The sequence below is a fragment of the Callorhinchus milii genome, unplaced genomic scaffold, assembly GCF_018977255.1.
Source record: "Callorhinchus milii isolate IMCB2004 unplaced genomic scaffold, IMCB_Cmil_1.0 Scaffold3, whole genome shotgun sequence".
Lineage (NCBI taxonomy): Eukaryota > Metazoa > Chordata > Chondrichthyes > Chimaeriformes > Callorhinchidae > Callorhinchus > Callorhinchus milii.
The window spans coordinates 78,849,746-78,875,580 of record NW_024704744.1 but is presented as its reverse complement, the minus strand read 5'-3'; the positions used below and the strand labels follow the sequence as shown (position 1 = coordinate 78,875,580).

The 25,835-nt window shown below is 45.1% G+C and overlaps 1 protein-coding gene across 1 annotated transcript in view; it reads left to right on the top strand.

Moving 5' to 3' along the window:
• Positions 1-22,098, top strand: part of pcsk2 (proprotein convertase subtilisin/kexin type 2) — a 43,172-nt gene extending 21,074 nt beyond the window's left edge. The window contains exons 4-12 of the mRNA XM_007892282.2: positions 493-601; positions 2,278-2,315; positions 8,805-8,881; positions 9,917-10,005; positions 11,818-11,993; positions 13,966-14,181; positions 15,172-15,272; positions 16,364-16,591; positions 21,278-22,098. Coding sequence (XP_007890473.1) covers positions 493-601; positions 2,278-2,315; positions 8,805-8,881; positions 9,917-10,005; positions 11,818-11,993; positions 13,966-14,181; positions 15,172-15,272; positions 16,364-16,591; positions 21,278-21,773 — 1,530 coding nt within the window. The 3' untranslated portion in view covers positions 21,774-22,098. The remainder of the gene's footprint in view (positions 1-492; positions 602-2,277; positions 2,316-8,804; positions 8,882-9,916; positions 10,006-11,817; positions 11,994-13,965; positions 14,182-15,171; positions 15,273-16,363; positions 16,592-21,277) is intronic.
• The last annotated feature ends 3,737 nt before the right edge of the window (positions 22,099-25,835 follow it).

Genomic DNA, 25,835 nt, shown 5'->3' with positions numbered 1-25,835 from the left:
AGGTGCTATATAAATGTAATTTTGTATTGTAATAAATTTTGCTTTGACCTTCTCTGCTCTAAGGAGAACAATCTCAGCTTCTCGAGCTTCTCCGCATAGCTGAAGTCCCTCAACCCTGGTACCATTGTGGTAAATTTCCTCTGCACCTTCTCCAAGGCCTTGATATCCTTCCTATAGTATGGGGCCCAGAATTGGATACAATATTCCAGTTGAGGCTTAACCAGTGATGTATAAAGGTTTAGCTTAACTTCCTTGCTTTTGTACTCTATGCCTCTTTTTATAAAGCAAAGGGTGCCGCATGCTTTATAACTTCTCGATAACTATTGTCACTTGGACAGAAAGTTGCGATTAATTGTGGAAGCTTTTAACAATGCACATTATAATTTTTTTTAACCGTTAGAGATATGAAATCATTAAGCTACAGATACCAAAGAGGAGACAGGGTTTTGTTAAAATTGCACCTGGTGTTTAAACCCTTTTTACTTGAATCAGATAAATACAGGCCAAGCAGATGGAACCCCTGGATTAGACTTGAATGTGGCCGAGGCTTGGGAACTGGGTTACACTGGAAAAGGAGTTACCATAGCAATCATGGATGATGGTAAGGGCAACTGAGTGGTATTTTTTCCTCGTAAATCTCTGGTTAATAATAATATTCCTTTCATTTGCTATAATCTTGTTGTTGTCTCATATGGCTTCACAGATTATACTGTAAAGTGAATTGACTGCATATTTTGTGGACAAAACACAGCAGTCAATTGCACACAACAGTGTCCCACAAATAGTCGTGGATTGAGTGACCAAATTATTATTATCATTGTTCAAAAGATTATTACCCCAGAAAGCATTCTGCCAATCGAACAACCGGGTTCCTACTTACTGCTAGTAGGGAATCTTGCCTACAGTTTCGCCCTGCCCGGGAATCAAACCTGGTCCTCTTGCTTGTGAGGTGATTGCACTAACTACGATAATAATAAATAATAATAATTGCATTTGATATAGTGCTTTTCACGTCTTCTAGATGTCTCAAAGCGCTTCACAGAATATGCTGTAAAGTGAATTGACTGTATATTTGTGGGTGAAACGCGGCAGCCAATTGCGCACAGCAGCGTCCCACAAACAGTCGTGAATTGAAAATGACCAATTTATTATTGTTTTTTTTTGGAGGGATTATTATTAGGCGTGCTCTACAGTACTTCAAAACAAGCCATAAGTCCAAGCAAGGTGGTCATGTGTTCTTTCCAGTCTCTATCTCCCGCTGATGCAGAATGATGATAATAGTGATTAATAATCCTTGCGTTGATTCAGCACCTTTCACATCTGGATGGCATCTCAAAGCACTTCACAGGACTTACTGTAAAGTGGAGTGGTTGTGTATTCTGTGGTTGAATGCGGCAGCCAATTTTCCACGCAGCAATGTCCCACAAACAGCCATGAAGTGGATGACCAATGTTATCTGGGGTGGGGGATTGTTGGCCAGGACACTAGGAGAGAGAAACTCCCTTCTCTTTTCAAACAGCGCTACAGGATCTTTAATGTTCACCTGAACAAGCAGATGGGGCCTTGGTTTAATATGCCAATAGAAGAATGGCACCTCTGACAATGCAGTGCTCCCTCCAGCATTGCACTGGAGGGTCAGTTGAGTGAGCTCAAAGTTCCAATGTTGGGGCTGGAGGAACCCGCAATGGTCTGGCTCAGGGGTGAGTGTTGACTGAGCCAGGCTGACACCACATTTTGAGGAAGGGAAGCAATGCTGCAAACTCCCAAGTTTGTGTTGAATGTGGCATCTATCACGAGCGCGCTGCCACTTTATGTAATTCTTTGGGATGTTCACAAAGTCCTGTTACCCTCATGTTTTTTTCTGCGGTGCACTGACCCAAAACTGAAACACGTGGAAGAATGATAATACTTGTACATAGAAGTGGCAAGGAAGTTACTGGTGTCAGACATTGTTACATTCGTCTTCCCTGCAACAGAAAATAAAAATTAATTGTAAGGATAAAAAACAGCGGGGTGGGGGCAACAGGATTTTGTGAACATCCTGTACATGGGCTTAAAAGTGTACACAAACCGTAATGGGACTCACTGACTGCAAAGAGATTGCTCTGGCACTGAAATTACTAGCTGCAGAGTAGAGGAGTAGATGTGCTATAATATTTGCAGGGGTATTTTCGAGCCCCCTTTGCTGCTAGCGAAGATTTGACTTGCTTTGTTTCCAGAAGATGTTGTAATGGTTCTAAGTTAAGTCTGAGTAACTTATATCTCATTTCAATCCAGGCATTGACTACTTGCACCCCGATCTTGCTGAGAACTACGTGAGTACATAACAAGGGCTCTCCTTGTTTGCTTTTGATTTTATATGTCAATTGGAATGTCTTAAGTGCAATGATGGGGAGTTGCATCCGCACAGCACCTTTCACATCGGGAGGATGTCTCGGAGTGACAGGGAACCCGAGTTTGGGGTGGGGAGATGGGTGGTAAAGTTAGAGCTGGGATGGTTTGCTGGGGGTGGGGATGGGGGCGGGTACCCCAGCATAAGTGAAGAAGCCTGGGGACTCAGGAGGGAGATAAAAATGTTGGCTTGCTGCAGGTACTTCTTTCAGATAGAGAGAGAGAAATTTATATTTGCGCTTAGAAACAAAGACATCTACAACAACAACAACAAGATTGCATTTATAGAGCGCCTTTCACGTCGGGAGGACGTCCCAAGGCGCTGTAAGAGGCCATTCAGCCCATCGCTTCTGCACCAGCTCACAGAGCAAGGAGATTACTTCAGTCCCACTGCCCCATTCCCCCGTCAAGCCCCTCTCTATAGAAACATACTTATCGTTCCTCCCTACTTCTGTGACTTGCTAACCCCATACCGATCTGTCCGCTCCCTCCGTTTGGGAGGTTCCGGCCTGCTCCACATCCCCCACCCTGTCCACCCCACTATCGGCGGTCAGGCCTCCAGCTTCGGGGAAAATTGTTGACTGTTCAGCATCTTGGGACGTTCTTCCAATGTGAAAGGCGTTATATAAATGTCATTTGTTGTTGTGTCATACTTGCCTTCAATACATCTAGGCTCGACTATGCCAACTCCCTGCTTGTCAGCCTTCCCAACTCTTCCCTCCACAAGCTGCAGATCATCCAGAACTCTGCAACTCATGTCCTCTCCCGCACTAGGCTCCGTGACCCCATCACCCCCACCCTTGCCCGGTGGCTCCCTATCCCTCAGAGGATCGAGTTCAAAATCCTCGGCATGACCTTCAAGGCCCTCAACAAACTTGCCTCCTCCTACCTCTCCGACCTACTAATCGACCTGTCCGCTCCATCCGCTCAGCAGGCTCTGGCCTGCTCCATGTCCCACGCCTGGCCCGCTCTATCATTGGCAGTCGGGCTTTCAGTGTCTCTGCCCCCACCCTCTGGAACTCCATCCCACATTCCCTTCACCTAACTCCCTCCCTTGCCTCCTTCAAGGCATGCCTCAAGACTCTCCTCTTCAACTGTGTCTTCGGCCAAACTCCTACCCTCTCTGGCCTCCACTCTCCTTGATTGCAAACCCCCGAATCCTCCCCAATTCGGGTCCTAATCACTGACTGTTCAGCACCTCAGGACGTCCTCCCGACATGAAAGGCACTTTACAAATGTAATTTTGTATTGTACTGCGTCGTCGAGTCTTGTAGCATATTTGTTAAGAGTGCTCGTCTCGCAAGCGAGAGAACAAAGTTTCAGTTCCTGAGCAGGGTGAAACCTTAGGCAAGCTACCTTGCAATCCCCACCGCTACTTACCTAACAGCAAGTAGGAACCTGGTTGTTAGCCGATTGATAAATTGCTTTGCGGGAGTAATAATCCCTTAAAAAAAATATGGTCATACAAACCAAGACAGTTTGTGGGACACTGCTGTGTGCAGTTGGCTGCTGTGTTTTGCCCACAAAATGTACAGTCAATTCACTTTACAGTATATTCTGTGAAGCGCTTTGAGATGTTTCAACGACGGGATAGGGCTCTTTATTCAATGCAGTTTTCACCTCTCAAAATTAAGCTGAACAATACCTGCTTTGGATAACACCTCCTGGGTCTGGGCTCTGGCTGTGATTCAACTACTTGGAGTTTGGCATCATTGCTGCTCCTGAATACTGATGCAGTGGTGAATGCAGATCAGAGGCTTCGTAAACCAGCTGGTTTGCTCTTGTTTTATTCAGATGACATGCTTAATGCGACATTTTGCTTTGAAAGATACTTGAGGCCTTTAGATTCTTCAACATCTAAAGGCGGCGCTCCCAAAAAAGAACTGAGGGAAAATAAACCTAAGACTTGCCAAAAATTCTGTGCCAGCTTAAATTCTACTCTGATATTAAGAAATGCTGTGCCTCTGATCTCATTCCAGGCTTGTGCTGTTGTTTGGTTTTTGGTCAGCCGAGTGTCTGAAACATGCCGAAACCGATCACCATGCTTAAGAATATCCATCCAGACTCCACACTTACACGTGAAAGTTGCCCTGTGTCTGGAATGGAACGCGTACTCTCTCCCCAGAGGGAACTTATCGAATCCCAGAGAGTATTAGGCACAGGTTGGCAAGAGCTAAGGCTTGAGGATCCCAGTTCATGCTTTGGGGTAGTGCTGGAGTTTAACCAGCTAAAACCACATAGCATTTGCCTTCCTGCTGCTTGTCTAGCTAGGACCACCCTACCTGCTATGGCTTTGATTTGTTGGTTAACTGGAGTTGAGTGGGAATAGTCTGCCCTCAGTAACCTGTCTGCCGCTGCAAGTGCTGCCGATTAGCCAGGCTGGCTGGTCTGTTATCAACAATGCCCTGGAGTGCTGTGGACCTGCCTGGCTGTGGAACTGGACTAATAATAATTCTTCCCTTTCATCTAGTACAGTTCATGTCAGGAGTACGTCTCAAAGAACTTCACAGGAATGACTGTGACCTATACTTTGTGTACTTTGTGTACTTTGTGTAGGCAAACATGGCAGCCAATTTGCACACAGCAATGTCCCACACACAGCCATGGAATACCAATTTTTATTTGGGGGATTGTTGTCCAGGACACCGGGAGAAACTCCCTTCTCTTTTCATATGGTAATTTGCCTGAACGGGTATAGGTGGGACGTCGATTTAACATCTCATCAGAAATCTCTGATAATGCAATGCATCACTGGCAACTGCACTGGAGCATCAGCTTAGACTGTGAGTTTCAAGTCTTGATGTGGGGTTTGAACCCATAGTTGTTGACCCATCGGTGAGAGTGTTACCAACTGAGCCAGCAAATGGCATAGAAATTGAAGTGAACGTTCTTGCATTGCTAGAAGCTCGCTCCTTTGACTCGCAAAGTGTTTGAACGTGGTGCTGAAGTCAGTGATTAACACTTAATGGTTAATTAAATTCCATACCTAAAACGTGTTTAGGTTCTGATCTTGTAGCAAAACATAGAAGATTTAAATTGCTATTTCACCACATTAATATTCACACGGGCCAGACACTAAACTGTGGTTGAAAGAGAACGTATAATGAATAACAACTGTATTGTGCAGAAAGTCCTAGGAACTCGACTGAGGTAACGGAATAGATGGACTTTGGCATTTTGCCTCGTCCACACATGCAAAACTGGAGAGATGAGATCCCTGAAATCAGCATCAGATAATGAAATAAAATGCACTGTTCTAACCCATGGGTCGATCAGCGAGGAACAAGGCATGAAAATCATTTCCTCTGGCACCCCTCAGTTAAATTCCATACCTAAAACGTGGTTCAGGTGCATTTCATATAGCATCTTATCACGTCATTGAAATGTCTCAAAGCCCCCACCACCACCAGTGCTTTGAGAATCTCAACGTGATACAATTCTATGCTAAATGCAAGCATTATTATTATATTAAGACAGTGACTTCAGCCCACGCACAAAGAAATTTCCGTGCGTGGGTGGCATACATATGTAGAGCTGGTTTGGATAATAATGCTAAGAATAATCCTCACATTTAATATAAGTCCTGTAGCATAGTGGTTAGTGTGCTTGTCTCTCAGGTGAGAGGACCCGGGTTCAATTCCCAGGCAGGGCGAAATCTGAAAAGCAAGTTTCCTTACTCCACACTTCTCTGTTTACCTAGCAGTAAGTAGGAACCTGGTTGTTAATCGATTGGCAGATGCTTTCCGGGGAATAATCCCTCCCCAAAAATCCAAGACTGTTTGTGGGACACTGCAGTGTGCAATTGGCTGCTGCGTTTCAGCCACAAAATACATCATACGATATATTCTGTGAAGCGCTTTGAGACGTCTCAATGATGTGATAAGGCATTATATCAAATGCAAAGATTATTATTATTATTGATACAATGCCTTTCATATTGAAAGATGTCTCAAAGAGCTTCACAGGAAATCCAATAAAGTGTAGTGACTATGCTGTGACTGGTTTGCGTATGTGTCAGACAAAGAACAGAAAAAAAACATTGATATTTCCAGTCTATCAGTGCCAGATCCTGAACTTCCAATAAATTTGCCAAAAAAATCCAGGAGATGGAAAAGATTGTAATTTTCTCCCGATTGCCTCTTGAAATGACTTTAAGAAAAGAGCAATCTGGCTATAATTGTTTGGGAAGAGCTTTTATTTCCTGAAGTGAGCAATTATTTCTATCTCTCTCTGTCTGTCTGACATGAATCATCTGGTACATGGGATTGTTTTTGACAATGTAATTTACACAGTTCCTGCTGTTCTTTAGTTGCTCGCTGATTTGCCTCGCTGAGGGCCAGTATCTTTTGGAGATGTGACCGCAGTGAGATTGGAACTGTGCCTTGTGCTGATGAGGTTACAGTCTGAAGCCTATGTCTACATGTAATCTGCTGTCACTCGGACCTGCTATGCAGCAAACCTGACTGAGAGATTGATTCACCTGAATGCCGCTTGCTCATATTTTTTCGTTTTAGAAATGCTAAGCATTGCGTAAGAACGCTCCATGTGTGTAATATTATTTACTGGACCCTAATTTACAAGTTGGTTACTTTTCATTTCCTCCCCTTGTGTTATTTGCATCATTTTTGGTGCTTTTTGATTGAGGTATTTCAAATAATGGAAGGAATTGAGGGGTTAGAGAGTGGTTGACTCTTCCCTCTGGTAGAGGGATTCATGAGGTGAGGTGCCATCTTTTGGATGAGATGTTAAACCAAGATCCTGTCTGCCTCTTCAGTTGTTTGTTAAAGATCCCATGGCACTATTCGAGCAGAGAAGGGAGTTTCTCCATGTGTCCTGGCAAATCTGCTGGAACGAGCAAAAGGGAAAATGAATTACTCTTTTTTAAATTAAAAAAAATCTGGATTTCAAATTGACAAACACACATCAAGGAGTCATAAGATGCATTGTGTTACATAAACCTCAATTCCTTGATGTGCATATAGCCCTAGTCAGTGCTGTTTTTAGTTAATTCATAAGAACAAACAGCGGAGGAGGAAGGATTCAAGAAATATTTAGTCAGAAAGGATTTGAAGAATGTTCTCCTGAGCAGAAATTGATTAAGTCACGCCACCGGAATAGATCCTGAGAAAGCGAGTCTAATTGTTTCAGTAATAGATTATAGCCAGGCAGATTTTAGTGCCTGTTTCAAAATGTATTTGATAATAACTCAGTGTATAACGAGACCTTCATTAACATGGGAAGAATATTCAAAGTGGCAATCAGTCACCAAGGTCTGTGGAGAGAGAGTAAACAGTGGGATTTGGAGCAGGCAGTTCCAGTGGCAATATAAGAGAAACAGGCTGCACTGCCCAACTAGAAAGTACAGGTGTTTAAATCCATCCCCTCCTATTCCCCTCTCCATTACCCCTCTATTCCTATCTCCCTCATACACCCATCTAGTTTCCTCTAAAATACATTAATGCTTTTTGCTTCAAGCACAGCTTCCAGCCATGATGTTCCTCCTGAATTCCTTTGTATTTTTTACCCCTTGATTTGGACTCAACAACCTTCCCAGTAATTTAACCCTGTTCCAGTTGTTAATTACGCTTTGGATAAAGAAATATTTCCTGGTGTCTGTCCTGAAATTGCTATTTGCAGCTTTAAACCTGCATGTACCCTTTTGTTCTGGTGTCTCAGTGTATCCGAAAGTATTGGTCTGGGTTTCTTTTTTTTTCGATCCGATTTAAAATCTTATATATCTCTATAAAGATCTCTGACACATCTGCTTTCAAGGCTGAGATGGTAGCTGGCACCTGTTAGTGATAAAGCTTGCGTCTAACTTTTGGTGGTATCTTTGCAATATATGTCTGTTCTTTGTATTAGGTATTAACACACCATTAAATCAGTTTAGTACCTAGGTACCTAGATCTATTCCTGTCGATAAAGTGTCAGCCTGGCTCAGTCGGTAGTCTCTCACCTTTGAGTCAGAAGCCTCACATTGGGACTTTGAACTCACGTAGTCTAGGCTAATATTCCATTGCAGTGCTGGGGAGGGCTTCAAGGTCTGCATTGTCTCAGTGCTGTTGTTTGAATGAGATATTAAACCGAGATCCTGTCTGCCTGTTCACGTTTCACGTTGGGTAGGGGGAACGTCTCAAAGTGCTTCATAGGATTTACTGTAAATTGTGGTGACTGTGTATTTTGTTGTCAGTGGAAAAAACAAAGTTCTGCTATTTTTCTACAGTGAGATTTTCTGATTTAAGGCAGCCCAATTGCACACAAGAGATGTCTAAAAATTATGTGTTTTTTTTAAAAAAAAGACAAGCAGCATTTTGCCAGATAAAATTATTTATTCTTATTTTCTTTTTTTAAGCGCGTGGATTATTCCTATGGTTGTTCTTCATGTTGTTCCTGTTGTTCTTGTTTCATTGCAGAACGCAGAGGCCAGCTATGACTTCAGCAGTAATGATCCTTATCCATATCCTCGCTACACAGACGACTGGTTTAACAGGTGATTTAGACCCGGCTGAACCAGTCTCTCGGTGCCGTCAGGAAGCTATTAGCAGGCTGGCTGGGCAATGCCCTGTGTGCTTTCTTGCTAAATTATAAATATAATGCATGATCAGTGCCACTCAGTGGCTTTGTTTAGTGTTGTATTGATTTTGTCTCTGAAATGTAGTTGCATCGAGGAAACCTTTGAAAGCACTCTGGCGGTAGTGTTAACCTGCGCACACATTTCTTTAGGAGGCAGTGGCTGAAATGGCTACAGCTTATTGATTCGTTCTCCAGTGCTCCAATTATCCGTCAGGTCACAAGAGTTTTGCAGTGAGGCCTTTCCTTGGTCTTTGCGATGCAGAATGGTCGCTTCTGGCTCTGTTATTCACGGGACGTTGAAGCCAGTGGGAGGGGAAAGATGACTGAAAGCACGGTTGATGTCCTTGGAATAAGGAAGAAATATGTTTTGGAATACCGCAATTTTGACCCCTCCCCCCTCCCATCCAGGTAGAAATGAAAGGACTGTGATATTCCAGGATAATGTGTCTGCTACCCCTTATCCATGGGTGTTCCTTTACAGACTCAATTCATATAGGAACAGGAGTCAGCCATCCAGCCTCTCAAGTGTGTTGCACAATCCTAATAGATCATGGCTCATCTGTAGCTTAACTTCATTTACCTGCCTGATCTCCATATCCCCCAATTGATCCAGCATCCACAGTGTTTTGGGCGAGAGACTTCCAGATTTCCGCAACCCTTTGTGTGAAAAAGTGCTTCCTGATTTCACTCCTAAATGGCGTAGCTCTAATTTTAGGATTATGCCCCCTTGTTCTGGATTCCCCACCAGAGGAAGTAGTTTCTCTGTATCTACCCTATTGCCTCAATTAAACACCTCGATTATATCACCCCTCAACCTTCTGAACTCCAGGGAATACAATCCGAATTGCTCCAACGAATGCTCGTAATTTAACCCTTTTGTCCCTGTTTCCTTTTCTTGTTCCCGATTCCTGCGTTTACTACTTGTGATGTATTGTGGGTTCTTCCTGTACAGCCACGGGACGAGATGCGCTGGTGAAGTGTCAGCTGCTGCCAACGACAATGTCTGTGGTGTGGGGGTGGCTTACTCCTCCAAAGTGGCAGGTATGTAGTAACCTCTGTGAAGGCATCTAAGGAGCATTGCATAAATGCGAAGCACATTGAGCAGTTACTCGTGCAAATAACATTTTCTTATATAAAAAAAAGGCTTGTGAATTTGATATTATCATTGAATTAGATATTCTGCAAACTTTGAACAACAATAACAAGAAAATTGCATTTATAGAGCGCGTTTCACGTCGGAAGGACGTCCCAAAGCGCTGAACAGTCAGGTGTCGGGGCCCGAGCATGGGGAAGTTGTGTTTACGGGTGAGGGAAGGCAGAGAGGTGGGAGGGCGACCAAAGGCACGATCGAAGAGAAGGGTCTTGAGACCGGCCTTGAAGGAGGCAAGGGAGGAACCGAGGCGAAGGGACCGTGGGATGGAGTTCTAGAGTGTGTGGGCAGAGAGGCTGAAAGCCCGGCCACCAATGATAGGGCGGGTCGGGCGGGAGACGTAGAGCAGGCCGGAGCCCGATGAATGGAGGTAGCGGGCAGGCTCGTAGGGAGTCAGCAGGTCAGAGAGGTAGGAGAGGGCAAGGTCATGGATGGCCTTAAAAGTGAGGATGAGGATCTTAAACTCGATCATCTGGGGGATGGGGAGCCAGTGGAGGGTGGGAGTAATGGGGTCGCGGAGCCTGGTGCGCAAGTGTACACGAGCTGCAGAGTTTTGGATGATTTGAATTTGCATAGTCCAAGCTGACGCTCCAGTGCATTGCTCCCATGAGAGAGCACTGTATTGTATGAGGTGCCGTCCTTCAGATGAGTCGCTAAACCGAGGTTCACGTGGGTGTTAAAGATTCCGTGATGCTATTGGAAAAGAGAAAGGGAGTTTTTCTCCCAGTGTCTTGGCCACCAATCTCCTAGATAGAGTCGGTCACTCACTTCATGGCTGTTTGTGGGAGATTGCTGTGTGCAAGTTGGCTTCACAGTCACTGAACTTTACGGTATATTCTGTGAAGCGCTTTGAGACCGTCTCCTGATATGAAAGGAGCTATATCCAATTCAAGGATTATTATTATTGTTAATATTATTGCTATTTTGACCTTGAAGTTATTAAGACTTCCAGGGATATGACAGTCACTTCATATTGTATACTTTAAACTCAAGCAATGTGAATAATAATAATAATAATAATAATAATAATAATAATAATAATAATAACAACCCTGACACAAAAGGAAAGGAAAGAATCTTATCATGGGTGAACCGTGTCAGCCAATTGTGCAGAGCAGTCTCCCACAAACCTTCGTGGTATCAGTGGCCAATTGTTTAGGGAATTATTACCCCTGGAAAAGGATTTACCAGTTGACTAACAACCAGATTCCTACTTACTGCTAGGTAAACAATGATGTGTGGAGTAAGGAAATTGCCCAACATTTCGCCCTGCCAGGAATTAAACCCAGGTCTCTTGCATCCGAGCCGAGTGCTCTAACTACTGAGCTACAGAACCCAGACATCCCAAAACGCTTCAGTGTATAAAGTGTGGTGACTGTGTATTTTGTGATTGAATGTGGCAATCAATTTGTGCACATCAATGTCTCACAAACAGCCATGGAATGAGCATTTGGCATCCACCTGAACAGGCAAACGGCTTCAGTTTAACGTCTCATCCAAAGGTCAGTCGAAGAGAAAGGTCTTCAGGTGCGATATGAAGACAGACAAGGGTGTTATTGCCCCGGTGCTCAATGAATGTACTCCCTTTTATTGTTTAAAAACAATTGTCTGCCGGTATTAAAAAGCGACTGAATTTATATTCCTCTCTGTATATGTTAAAATAAGGAAGGAAACTCTTTCACCTCATCTGTAACATCTTACAGGCATCCGGATGTTGGACCAGCCATTCATGACTGATATCATAGAAGCTTCTTCCATCAGTCACATGCCTCAGACTATAGACATCTACAGTGCCAGCTGGGGTCCGACCGACGACGGCAAGACTGTGGATGGACCTCGTGAGCTGACACTGCAGGCCATGGCTGATGGTGTGAATAAGGTCAGATTAACGTGTGATTCCGGTTTAGTCTAATGTCGGGGAAGAAACATGGGATAACATTGTGGCTCCTATACATTGCACTCGCCTCATAAACAAGAGGACTTTGGTTCGATTCCCGGGTGGGACAAAACCTTAAGGCAAGTTTCCTTACTCCACACGCCTCTATTTACTGAGCAGTAAGTAGGAACCAGGTTGTTAGTCAATTGGCAGATTGCTTTCTGGGGTTAATATTCCTAAAAAAAGATGTTGTCATTCAATTCACTACTGTTTGTGGGACTTTGCTGTGCGCAATTGGCTGCTGAGTTTCACCTGCAAAATATACAGCCAATCCACTTTACGATATATTCTGCGAAGCACTTTGAAACGTCTCAACGACATGATAAGGAGCTATACCAAATGCAAGGATTATTATTATTATTGATGTGGCTCATGAACTACTTTATGAATTTGAGCTAAAGAATTTGTATAATATCATAACTACAAGTAACTTTAAGACATAGTGCCCATCAGTTCTTGATCCTAGTAGTCACATTGAAAAGGAAAGCTAAGATCTTGCTACATTGCTCACAGAAAAGCAACCTTGTTCACAATACAGTAACCTTGAGTAAATGCAACTAAGATTTTAGAGACATGAAGGGAATTTATGTTCTTCTACAGTCGAAACAGCAAATGTTACTGATGCAGTGAAGTAATAATAATGATAATAATAACCCTTGCATTTGATACAGCGCCTTATCACGTCTTCAAATGTCTCAAAGCGCTTCACATAAACAGGAACAAACTATATGTAACGGTTTGAGACTAATCAAATGTCTTATACTCAAAAGACATACAGAATATTCTTTACCACAATATGGTGGTGCGTGCTTCTGATCTCTGACAAACACATTACCCATTGTGCTTAAGAGTAACGAGATTGATAACAAGAACAAGATTACATTTGTATAGCGCTTAAACAGAGAAAGACAGGAAAGATTGGGTGAGAGAAAGTGTGTGCGAGACAGTGTGGAGCTCAGAAGTGAGGAAAGGCTCATTTATCACATGACGGACCTTTCCTTGTATTTTATCCAGGAATTCCTAATGTGGTGCTTGGAGATCTTTGCCATATATGGGAACAGGGTTCAAGCCTTGAATAATCTTGGGCTTTACAGAAAGTTATAGTGCTCTGAGACACCGTCCTGTGTGAAGGCGCTATATAAAAGCAAGTTGTTGCTGTAGAAAGTTAAACGTTAATGAGGGGCAAGTAAGCAGTTGGCATAAGAGTTGGAGACAAGCTTTCCTCTCTTCCATTAGCAATGGTAGAGTTGTGAGAAACTCCAGAAAGTGCGTTCAGAGAAGTGAGATTGTAGGAAGGAGAAGGATTAAGATGGGAGCCACCAAAGCCAAGATGTAGTGACTGTTAGTTTGACATCTGAGAGACGTGAAAATATTGGACATACAGTTTTATATAGAGATTTAAACATATGACAAGCTCACACAAAATTGATTCGGATGAATGAGGCCCTTTGGCTCATCTGATCTCATTCGCCCAGAATAACCACTGGGGCCCTGTGAATTGGAGTCCTAATGGTTAGTAAGCGCACCTCGCAAGCAAGCGGACCCAGGTTCGATTCCCAGCCGGAGCGAAACCTTCGTCTAATTTTCTTACTCCACACGCCTCTGTTTAACTAACAGTCAGTAGGAACCCGGTTGTTTGTCGATTGGTGGATTGCTTTCCGGGGGTAATAATCCTTCCAAAACAACAACAAAAATAGTCACTCAATCCACAACTGTTTGCGGGACACTGCTGTGTGCAAATCGGCTGCCACATTTCGCCCACAACATATACACTTATACTTACAGTATATTCTGTGAAGCGCTTTGAAACATCTCAACGATGTGATCTATATTAAATGCAAGGATTATTATTATTATCATAAGAATTCTGAATCCAGCTCTGGGCTAACATGACGGTTTGATGTTCTAAATGCAGGGTCGGAATGGAAAAGGCAGCATCTACGTCTGGGCTTCGGGGGATGGTGGCAGCTACGATGATTGTAACTGCGATGGCTACGCCTCGAGCATGTGGACCATCTCCATTAACTCGGCCATCAACGACGGCAGGACTGCGCTCTATGACGAGAGTTGCTCTTCCACGCTCGCCTCCACATTCAGCAACGGGAGGAAGAGGAATCCTGAGGCCGGCGTGGTGGGTGCTGTACCCCTCTGCTCGATCTGTCCTGCCCTGTCCTGTCTGGCCACCCCAATCCTTTGGAACTCTCTCCCTCAATTTCTCTGCCTTGCCCACTCTTTCCCTTCTTTCGGGGTCAGGCTCGGCCACTGCTAAGCACTCTGAGACGCTGCCCCACATGAAGGGTGCTATATAAATGTAAGTTGTTGCTGTTGTTGTGGAGTCTCTACGATGGACCCATTTTCAGATCACTAGACGACTGAAGGCTGTCTCCAACCTACTTCTCCCATCTCTGTGACCTGCTAACCCTATGCAGATCTGTCTCTGAGCTCCCTCTGCTCACCGGATTCTCGCTTGGTTCTCCATTCCCCAAATTGTCCACCCCACCTTTGGCAGTTGGGCCTTCAGTCTTTCTGCCCCCACACTTTGGAACTCCATCCCACAGTCTCTTCACCTCTCCCCCTTTCTTGCCTCCTTCAAGGCTCATCTCAAGACCTTTATCTTCGACCATACCTTCGGCCACCCTCCTACCTCCTCCCTCCCTGCCGTCCACTCCTCCTGATCCCAACCCCCAGCTTGGGTGCAAATCCTTCACTGTTCAGCACCTTGGGACATCCTCTGGATGTGAAAAGCGCTGTACAAATGCAATTTGTTGTTGTCTCTGATCATACACGGAGAGCCAGAGAGAGTGGGGAGGATGTCTACAAAAGCTTCACACTGTTGAGTGGAAGTGCGAGCTGAGGACGGGGGAGGTGGGGGGTGGGAGCTGTGGAGGGGAGGCAGGGATGGTGGAGTGGAGGAGGGCTTAGGGGAGGAACAATGGCCGAAAACAGGACAATAGAGTTTGGTCTTACGGAGAGTTTTAAAGGGAAGGAGGGAGTGGGACACTGGGCTGAATTGAAGAGAGTGGCCGGATGAAAGGAACCTATCTTTGCGTGGGTGTGCGATGGGGGAAAGCAGCTTATTTTAGGAGATGGTGTGATTAATTGCAAATCACTATCTTTACAGGCGACCACTGACCTGTACGGGAACTGTACTCTGCGGCATTCAGGGACTTCAGCAGCAGCGCCAGAAGCTGCTGGTGTGTTTGCCTTGTCTTTGGAAGCCAAGTACGTATCAGTTATTTTGTTTGGGGTGTGGGGGTACTACTACTACTAGTAATAATAATAATAATCCTTGCGTTTGATATAGGGCCTTATCACAGGCGAGTGCTCTAACCACTGAGCTACAGGACTCCACTGATCAAGAGGTTTCAGGATGATTTTCTCCCTGTTGAAATCCCAAATGCCACTGAAACTCAGATGGTCGGTTAACGTTGATTGGGACGAGTATGGAAGTACTTAGCAACATAACTTAATGTTGTTCCAGTTGAGCTCCTCTCAATGCAGACCCTGTATATCCTTTATGACCTTATGTCTTTTTATGGCATTCCACACACAAAATACAGCCAATCCACTTTACAGTACCTTCCAACGTGATGAGGCACTATAACAATTTAACTTCATAACTGTATAATCCTTTCTAACTTTATAATCCTGGTTACTTGCTGATTAAAATGATTAAAATGGGTTTTACACTGACTCAGTTGTACAGAGCCTTGGTCAGACCACATCTGGAGTACTGCGTTCAGTTTTGGGTGCTGTACCTCAGGAAAGATATATTGGCCCTGGAGGGGATGCAGTGCAGATTCACCAGAATGTTATCAGGGCTTAAAGGGTTAGATTATCAGGACAGGTTGCATGAAACTGGCTTGTATTCCCTTGAGTTTAGAAGATCGTCGATTGATCTATTGAGGTGTTTAAAATGATAAAGGGATTTGATAAGTTAGCTACAAAGAAACAATTTGCTCTGGTGGGGGAATCCAGAACAAGGAGCATAATCTTAAAATTAGAGCTAGGCCATTTAGGAGTGAAATCAGGAAGTATTTTTTCATACACAGGGTAATGGAAATCTGGAACTCTCTCTCCCAAAAGGCTGTGGATGCTGGATCAATTCACTTTTTCAAGACTGAGGTGGATAGAGTTTTGTTAGGTCAGGGTATTAAAGGATATGGAGCAAAGGCGGGTAAAAGGAGTTAGGGACAGATATTCCATGATCTAACAGAATGGCAGAACAGGCTCGAGGGGCTGAATGGCTGACTCCTATTCCCGTGTTCGTATGTTCCTATGTCTCTCACCTCTCTCCGCCTCCTGTTTCTCAGTCCGAACCTGACATGGAGAGACATGCAGCATCTCAGCGTGCTGACGTCCAAACGTAACCAACTCCACGATGAGGTGCACAGGTGGAGAAGGAACGGCGTGGGCCTGGAGTTCAACCACCTCTTTGGTTATGGGGTCCTGGACGCAGGGGCCATGGTTAAACTGGCGAAAGATTGGAAGACCGTTCCCGAGAGGTTCCACTGTATTGCAGGATCGATTCAGGAACCGCAGTGAGTACCATCCACATATTCCCATGGGGGGGTTGAAGCGATTTTCCTTCCGGGAAAGTTTCAGACAACAAGGATGAAGTTTCGTTTTGGAGTGAAATCAGGAAGCACTTTTTCACATACAAAAGGTAGTGTAAATCCGGTACTCTCTCCCCCAAAAGGCTGTGGATGCTGGATCCATTGAAATTTTCAAGACCGATGTCAATAGATTTTTATGGTAAAGGTCTCAAGCGATATGGAGTAGAGATATCAGATAACATGGGCAAATTGTTGGCCAGGACACCATGAGAAACTCCCTTTTGCGAATAGCGCCGCAAGATCTTTTAATGTCCACCACCTGAACAGGCAGAATGCACTGGCATGACCAGGGGTTATTTTTATGGGCCGACAGCTTAGTTTTGACTCAGCAGGTGTTTGTTTTACTTACACTGGTCCTAATCGATGGGATTGGAGAAATAAAACTTATTCAGACGCTCCACGTGATGATACAGCAGTGGAAGCTCAGCACGGAAGGCTATTAAGCCTGGGCGACCAATGGGCTTAAAATTATGAAGGGGTTCAATAACAAACAACAACAAAAATTACATTTGTATAGCGCCTTTTACATCTGTAGGATGTTCTAAGGCGCCGAACCATCAGCGTTTTGGACCCAAGTTAGAGGTTGGGATCAGGGAGGGTGGAGGCAGGGGGGCAAGAAGGGTAACCAAAGGCACGGTTGAAAAGGAAGGTCTTGAGATGTGTCTTGAAGGAGGCAAGGGAGGGGGCGAAGCAGAGGGACTGTGGGATGGAGTTCCAGAGGGTGGGGGCAGAGTGTCAGAAGGCCCGCCCGCCAATGGTGGGGCGGGTGATGCGGGGAGGTGAAGCAGGCTGGAGCCCGCTGAGCGGAGGGTCGGGCAGGTTGGTAGGGGGTTAGGAGGTCGCAGAGTTAGGGAGGAACAAGGCCATGGAAGGCTTTGAAAACGAGGACCAGGGCCTTGAACTGTATCCTTTATGTGATGGGAAACCAATGGAGTCAGGAGAGAATGGAGGTGATAGGGTCGCGGAAGGGATATGGGCTGCAGCGTTCTGGATGATCTGCAGCCTATGGAGGGAGGAGTTGGGGAGGCCAACAAGCAGGCAATTTGCGTAGTCAAGCCTGGATGTTATGAATGCGTGTATGAGAGTCTCGGCTGCCAGCAGTGTGAGACAGTGGGAGAGCCGGGTGATGTTCCGGAGGTGGGGAAAGACAAAAAGGGTCATGGCATGGATGTGAGGTATTAACGACAGTTGAGAGTCGAACAGGATGCCATAGTTCTGTATTGGCTCTGTGAGATGTAGGGTGCATCCAGGGAGGGAGATGTTGTCAGCATCCGAGGTATGGAGGCACTGACAGGAACCGAGCAGGAGAGCCTTGGGATGGGAGCCAAGCAGGAGAGCCTCGGGATGGGAGCCAAGAAAGAGAGCGTTGGTCTTGTTGCCATTCAACTCTCATCCAGGACTTGATGTCTGACAGACAGTCTGTGAGGACAGCAGTGGTCCTAGAGTTGAGGTGGAGGCAGAAAGGCACATACATCTGGAACTTGACGCCATGTCTGCGGATTATGTCACCAAGTGGGAGCATGTAGATATTGAAAAGAAGAGGGCCAAGGACAGAGCCCTGATGGATGAAACACGTGACGGTGCTGGGGCTGGAGGAGAAGCCGTTAGTGGCGACAAAGTGGAGGTGGTGGGAGAGGATTCAAACCAGGCGAGGGCAGGTCCGCGAAGGTTGAGCTGAGAGGAGAGACAGTGGAGGAGGATAGAGTGTATAGTGTGATCGACGGTGTTGATGGCGGCAGAGAGGTCGAGGAGGACAAGGAGGCAGAGAGAGCCCTGGTTGCAGATGTTCAGAATATCGTTAGTGGCTGGGCTGTTTCCATTGCTGTGGGCAACATGGAAACCCGATTGGAAGGGTTCAATAACAGAGTCTAGCCACTGACAGATCTAAAGGAGAATTTAGGAGGAACTTCTTTACCCAGAGGAATGGGTGAGTGTGTGAAACTCATTGCCAAAAGCCCTTGTGTGAAGCAGAAAACATCTCAGAGGAAACTCAGTGCAGACATAATGCTAATCATTGCATCTGATAAAGCGGCTTTCACCTCGAAAAGATGTCTCAAAGTGCTTCACGGGAATTACTGTAAAGTGCAGTGACTGTATTTTGTAGATGAGCACAGCAGCCACAGCAGTAGATGAGCACAGCAATATCCCACAAACAGCCACCGAGTGAATGACCAATTTTATTTGGGGGATTGGTGGCCAGGACACCGGGAGAAATTCCCTTCTCTCTTCTAATAGTGCCATAGGATCTTTAACGTCCACCTGAATAGGCAGATAGGATCTCAATTTAATGTATCATTCCCTCAGTGTCAGCCTAGACTATGTGAGCTCCAAGTCCCGATGTGGGGGCTTGAACCGACAACCTTTTCACTCAGAGACAAGCATGCTACATGCTATTAGCTGTACCAGACCGACAAATATCGGTAATGTTCCTTGAGTTGAAGTTGCTCCCTGGGAAAAGAAATACTTATGGGTAGAACCATAGAAATTTACAGCACAAAAGAAGGCTATTCGGGCCATCATGGCTGTGCTGGCTCTTTGAAAAATAGCAACTGGAGGATCTAAAAGAGACTTTAGGAGGAATTACTTCACATCCCTTTCAATTTGTAGCCAACTTCATAGAATCTTAGAATCCTACAGCACAGAAGGAGGCCAATCGGCCCATAAAGGCTATGCTGGCTCTTTGAAAGAGTTATCCAACTAGTCCCACTCCCCCATTCTTTCCCCACGGCCTTGTAAATTTTTTTTCAAATAAATATCCAATTCCCTTTTGAAAGTTATTATTGAACCTGTTTCCATCACTGCTTTCAGGCAGTGCATCCAGATTGTAACAACTCGCTGCGTAAAAATATTTCTCCTCATCTCCCCTCTGGTTATTTTGTCAATTATCTTAAATCTGTTCTCTGGTTACTGACCCACCCGCCAGTGGGCACAATTTCTTATTAACATTCTATCAAAACCCCTCATAATTTTGAACACCTCTATTAAATCTTGCCTTGTAAGGAGCATAATCCCATTTTCTCTCATCCGTTCTGCTGTCTCAGCGAATCCAAAAGTATTGTTCTCATTTTACTTTCTCGATCACATTTAACGTCTTGCACACCTCCACAAGGTCCTCTTGGAGACGTCTCCTTACAAGATTGAAGAGCCTTAGCTTGTTTTGATCGCTCCTCACTCCCATAAGTGATGCAAATTCCTGGGGAAACAGAATTTTTTAACTACTATTCACTGTCGTGCATCAACTCGAAGGATTCCCCAGGCTAAGAGTGGGAGGACAATTTTAAATTGATTCCGCAAAGTGCTTTTAATGACATGATTCTGCGTAGGTGGAGTATAACATAGTGTCTGCAGTTCTGATTAACTTGTCTTGAGGCTGTAGATTTATGGCTGTCCAGGCATTTCTTTTTTACACTGTTTGACAAGTATTTAATTTCACCTCTGAGCACATTTTAGACAAGTTTCCTTACTCCACATGCCACATGCCTCAGTTTACCGAGCAGTAAGTCGGTCGATTGGTGGATCGCTTTCCAGAAGTAATAATCCCTTCAAAAAATATATAATAATAATTTGGTCACTCAATCCACGACTATTTGTGGAACTTTGCTGTGTGCATTTGGCTGCCGCGTTTCCCCCACATAATATACAATCAGTTGACTTTACAGTACATTTTGTGAAGTGCTTTGCGACGTCTCAATGACGTGATAAGGCGCTACATCAAATGCAAGGATTATTGATATTATTATTTTTGTGTCCCATTGACTTTGATGGCAAAGATGCCTTTTAGTCTCTGCACCCAGGACTGCGCACACAAGCTGAAAGGCTCTCAGTCTGGGTGATCATGAATGATGAGGAGATGCTAGAGAGGTTTCATTAAGAGGAGAGGAGGTTGACCAGGCAATAAGTCTCTGAATCACTCTTGCATACCTGCAGCATCAGGTTACTGAGTTAAAGGCACGATTATATAAATGCAAATTGTATTGTACTCATCACTCAGTATGTCAAAATAGTGTGAGGCAGCAATAAACAAGGCAAACAGGATCCTGGGCTATTTTGCCAAATCAATAACAGCAAACTTGCTTTTATACAGCACCCTTCACACAGGGTAGTGTCTTGGAGTGATTAACAGTGGCCGAACCAAGACAGTAGTACAAGGGAAAACAGGTTTAGAATTACCAAGGGCAATTTCAGGACAGACACCAGGAAATATTTCTTTGCTCAGAGTGTAGTTAAGGAATAACACTCAGTTATCAGGGAGAGTGGTTGAGGCCAGGACCCTGGATTCATTTAAAAAGCAGCTTGATGCTGTGATGGTGAGCTTTCTTCTTCATCCGACCTGATCGTAATAATAATAATAATAATAATCCTTGCATTTTGATGTAGCGCCTTATCACGTTGTTGAGACGTCTCAAAGCGCTTCACAGAATATACTGTTAAGTGACCTGACTGTATATTTTGTGGGTGAAAAGTGGAAACTTGCCTAAGGTTTGGCCCCACCCGGGAATTGAACCCGGGTCCTCTCGCTTGCGAGACAAGTGCGCTAACCATTATGCTACAGGACTCCACGACTGCATTATAGGATCGTGTGAAAATTCTCCTATGCTTTTCTCTCGACAGGACAATCACGTCGGAAGACAAGTTGGTTCTGACGATAACGACCGACGCGTGCGAAGGGAAGGCCAACTTTGCTCGCTACCTGGAGCATGTACAGGCTGTGATCACGGTGAACTCCACCCGGCGGGGAGACCTGAACCTGAACATGACGTCGCCCACCGGCACCAAGTCCATCCTCCTGAGCCGCAGGCCCAGGGATGACGACTCCAAGGTGGGTTTCGACAAGTGGCCCTTCATGACCACCCACACGTGGGGGGAGGACCCCAGGGGGACTTGGACCCTGGAGGTGGGCTTCACGGGGGGCACGGCGCAGAAGGGCGTGCTCAAGGAATGGACCCTGATGCTTCACGGGACTCAGAGCGCCCCTTACATAGACCAAATAGTGAGAGATTACCAGTCCAAACTGGCCATGTCGAAGAAGGAGGAGCTGGAGGAGGAACTGGATGAGGCAGTGGAGCGAAGTCTGAAGAGCCTGCTGAAGGAAAATGAACCCTATTAAACGCTGCATGTCTGTCTTTTCTCTCCCCTCTCCCTCTCTCCCCTCTCCCCTCCCCTCCGATCCCCACATTGTAACCGCTTTGTGACTTCAAACTGCTGGATTTAATGTTTCTCGTAGCAAAGTTGCCACACTGTGTGCTGTGATCTTTAACCCACCGTCTCCTATTACTGTACTGTCAGTCCATGAATTGTGTTTTAAAATAGCACCATTTTTTTGTTCTTTTTCACACACATCAATACTCGTTAGTTCCACGGATGTTACGCACAGTTTGTGAATGTAAAAGGACTTTTGGTGTGAAATTTAAAGGTAATATCTTGCAAACAGAGCAGTGACAGTTTTTCTTTTATATTTTGTGAAAAATGTTTATATATATTATAGATATATATATAATATAAAAAAAGACAACAGTGTTTTCAAATTATAGCCAATCGTTCGAGCATTTTCTTCTATTCGGGTTTAACCAAGCTGAGAGCAACATCTAGACCTATTGAAAAGTTGGCTGAAAAAGCACTCGACAACTGACTCACTTAAAGTGAACAGAGTTGACTCATTCCACTTAACATCCACCCGCGCACTATTCGATATATCACTCAAAGTTTCCTTTACTTCCCCCACCCTTCACCGCCTCAATTAGGAAATCTTTCACAATAATTTTCAAGCAATGTGGTGCATTAAAAGATTACCCTTTAATAATAATAATCCTTGCATTTGATACAGTACTTTATATCACATTGTAAATTACGTCTCAAAGGGCTTCGCAGAGTATATTGTAAACTGGAGTGATTTTGTATTTTGTGGGCAAAACACGGCAGTCAATTGCGCACAGCAGTGTCCCACAAATAGTCATCAATTTTTTTGACAAGTGTGTGCGTTGGGGTACTGCTGGAGTCTAACCAGTTAAAACCTCATAGCTTGCCATTGATATAACTGTGTGGCAAGCTTTCCCACTGCTTATCCAGCTGGGGCTACCCTACCTGGGGCTTTGACTTGTAGGGTTAACAGGTGCTGAGCAGGAAGAACTGAAGGGTACCCCAGTACCCTTCAGTTCCAATGTGTGTAAAAAATAATGGTGCAAAGCTTCTGAGTGCTGTTGGTTTCCTGTTCATTCCCTATTGTATTGCCGCAGGTAGATACTGCGACTATAATATTGGCAAATTGATTTATGGTGAAATATAATTTAGGCCACTCTCCTATCCATACCCTCCCTGCCCTCCACCACTCCCAAACCTCAACTCGGGTGCAAACCCTTCACTGTCTAGTGCCTTGGGATGTCCTCCCTACGTGAAAGGCATGATACAAATGTAATTTGTTGTGTTATTCTGAGCAAAAAAAAATTCTTCCCAAATTAGAAATCAATTGGTGGCTAATAATCCCTCCAAAACCAAAAACAATAATAAATTGGTCATTTTCAATCTACGACTGTTTGTGGGGCATTGCTGTGCGCAATTGGCTGCCGCGTTCGCCCACAAATATACAGTCAATTCACTTTACAGTGTGTTCTGTGAAGCGCTTTGGGACGTCCTCCCGACGTGAAAAGCGCTATATCAAATGCAAGGATTATTATTATTATTATAAATGCAGTGTGCTTATGAGCTAGGCAGATCAAGAAAGTACAAGATTCATTCCTTGATCTATGCAGGCTATTGATTTTAGTAATTAACGTATTGCAGTAAATCTCGGTATCCCCAGGCTAGAATGGAATCTCCCTCCTTCTAAACTCCCATCTCACTTTCTCTCTAACTACCTCTTCAACCTTCCCTAAGGTCACCTCCCTCTCCCTTTCCCTCACCGCCGCTTTCTTGCTTGGCGTCTTTAAAAAAAAGTACTCTGAGATGTTATCCTATGTGAAGTGAGCTATATAAAGTAGTTGTTGTTGTTATAGTACCCAGAGCAACTGTAAAGCGTAGTGACTGTGGATTTCGGTAGGTGAATGTGGTGGCCAATTGATGGTCAGCGATGTGCTGCAAACACAAATCATGACTATTATTGCGGGGGGTGGGGGGGTTGTTGGGGGCAGGCAAAAGGCAACGTACACAAACCCCTTTCTTGTCCCTCATGCCTCCATTCCACCATTGGCGTCCACACTTTTTGCCACCATGGACCAAAACTCTGGAACTCTCTCTCTCAATCCATCTGATTGCCCCTCCATCTCCATCTTCAGGTCGCACCTCAAGACATTCCTCTTCGACCATGTCTACTGTCTCACACACACACACACACACACACACCCATCAGCCCCTGGCTTGGCATCGTGCTCTGCCACTGTCAAGCGCTCTGAGATGCCTATATGACGGGCGCTATATAAATGCAAGTTGTTGTTGCTCTTTACATCACAGCTCCGAAATCAGCAGCCCAGTGGCATAGAGGACGCAAATGAGTTTGAGCCCCACCACATAGGTCACTGGAGTCACACTGACTCTCCACTGTGTCCAAGCTTTAAAATGGCGCGTGCAAGTACACAATCACCACACTTTACAGTAAATCCTGTGAAGCTCTTTGTTACCAGGAAAGGATTTTGAGGCCAGGACATTGAAGTCATTTAAAACGGAAACAGCTCGATGCTGTGATGGGGAGGAGGGCGTTCTGGAAGAATGAGAACAAATAGGCCAAGGAACAAAGAGCCTTCTTCTTCCGAACCAACTTTGTGATCTTGGGGGAGACATTTTGATAAAGGGCTACACCAAACGCAAGGATTATTATTGCTTTTGTCTGGGTAAGTGGGCTGTAAAATTGTTATACACGCAGTTAGTGCGAAAATTAATTCCTTCGCTGCGGTTCGCCAACAAACAACAGCACAGAAGTTACTTTCACTTGTGCTGACCGCCCTCACAACGCCAATCCTCAAGGAGGATGAACAAAGTGCTTTAGGAATAATTAGAAATGTAGTGAATATTATTGATGCCGTCAAACTTGGCAGCCAGTTTACTCCAACAGTGTCCTACCAGCAGCAATGAGTTGGTTCGTCAATTGACCAGAAATGATTGGAGTCATTTTGCCTTGAGAGAGGATGTTTAGCTGGAAAAACTGGGAGATGGTCCACTTCCCTGATGTAGCAGCGGTTGGATCCTTTATAACATCCACTCGAATTGCAAGGCAGACGGGACCTAGGAAAAGCCATGCTTTGGAATAAAATAACAACAAAGAATTACATTTATACAGCGTCTTTCACGCCAGAAGGGCGACCCAAGGCGCTGGACAGTTAAGGGTTTGCAACCGAGCTGGAGGTTGGAATCAAGAATGGTGTGGGAGGGTGGCAGAAGGCACGGTTGAAGAGAAAGGTCTTCAGTCAGGCCTTGAAGGAGGCAAGGGAAGGGGCAAGGGGAGTGGGAGGTGGCCATAGAGGCAAGTTTTAAGGAGAGTCTTGAAGGCAGATAAATGGGAAGGGATGGGGGGACGGTGGGGGTGGGAGGTGCAAGGGTCGAGGGACAGAGTTCCAGTGGGTAGGGGCATAGAATCTAAATAAGTAACGCTTCCATTAAATAGAGGGGTTTACCATGTCGAAATGTCTCTGAGCATTCACAAAACCGAACTTGCATTGGGGTTGCCTGTGGAGTGTGGTGAGTGCTCCTACGTAGGCAAATACAGCAGCTGGTTTTCAACAGTGACGTGCCGCAAGTAACGACGGGGAGAGAAGAGAGTTTGCCTGAATATGTTTGGGACGAGTCTGGATTAAGGGAGGAACGTTGGGCAACAAACACAAAAACTACTCACAGGGGAGGGAGTAAATAACGGAACTGAGTATGGGCAAGGAGGGGGTTAGAGGGGATGCGGAGTGCGGGGTGGGAGGGCTAAGGGGGGCGGAATGGGGGGGGAGTGGGGGAGCGGAACGAATGGGTTGAGTGTGAGGAGTGAGGGGGGAGTGAGGAGTGGTGCATGGAGTCAGTGTGGAGTGGTGGGGAGCAAAGCTTGGGGTGCAGAGTGGGGAGGTGGAGTAGTGGGTGAAGTGTGGGGATGCTGAATGGGGGGGCCAAGTGGGGTCAATTGGGGAGAATGAGGGGCGGAGTGGGTTGGGGATGGAATGGGAGAAACTAAAGTGAGTAAGGAAATAAATATTCCGCTGAG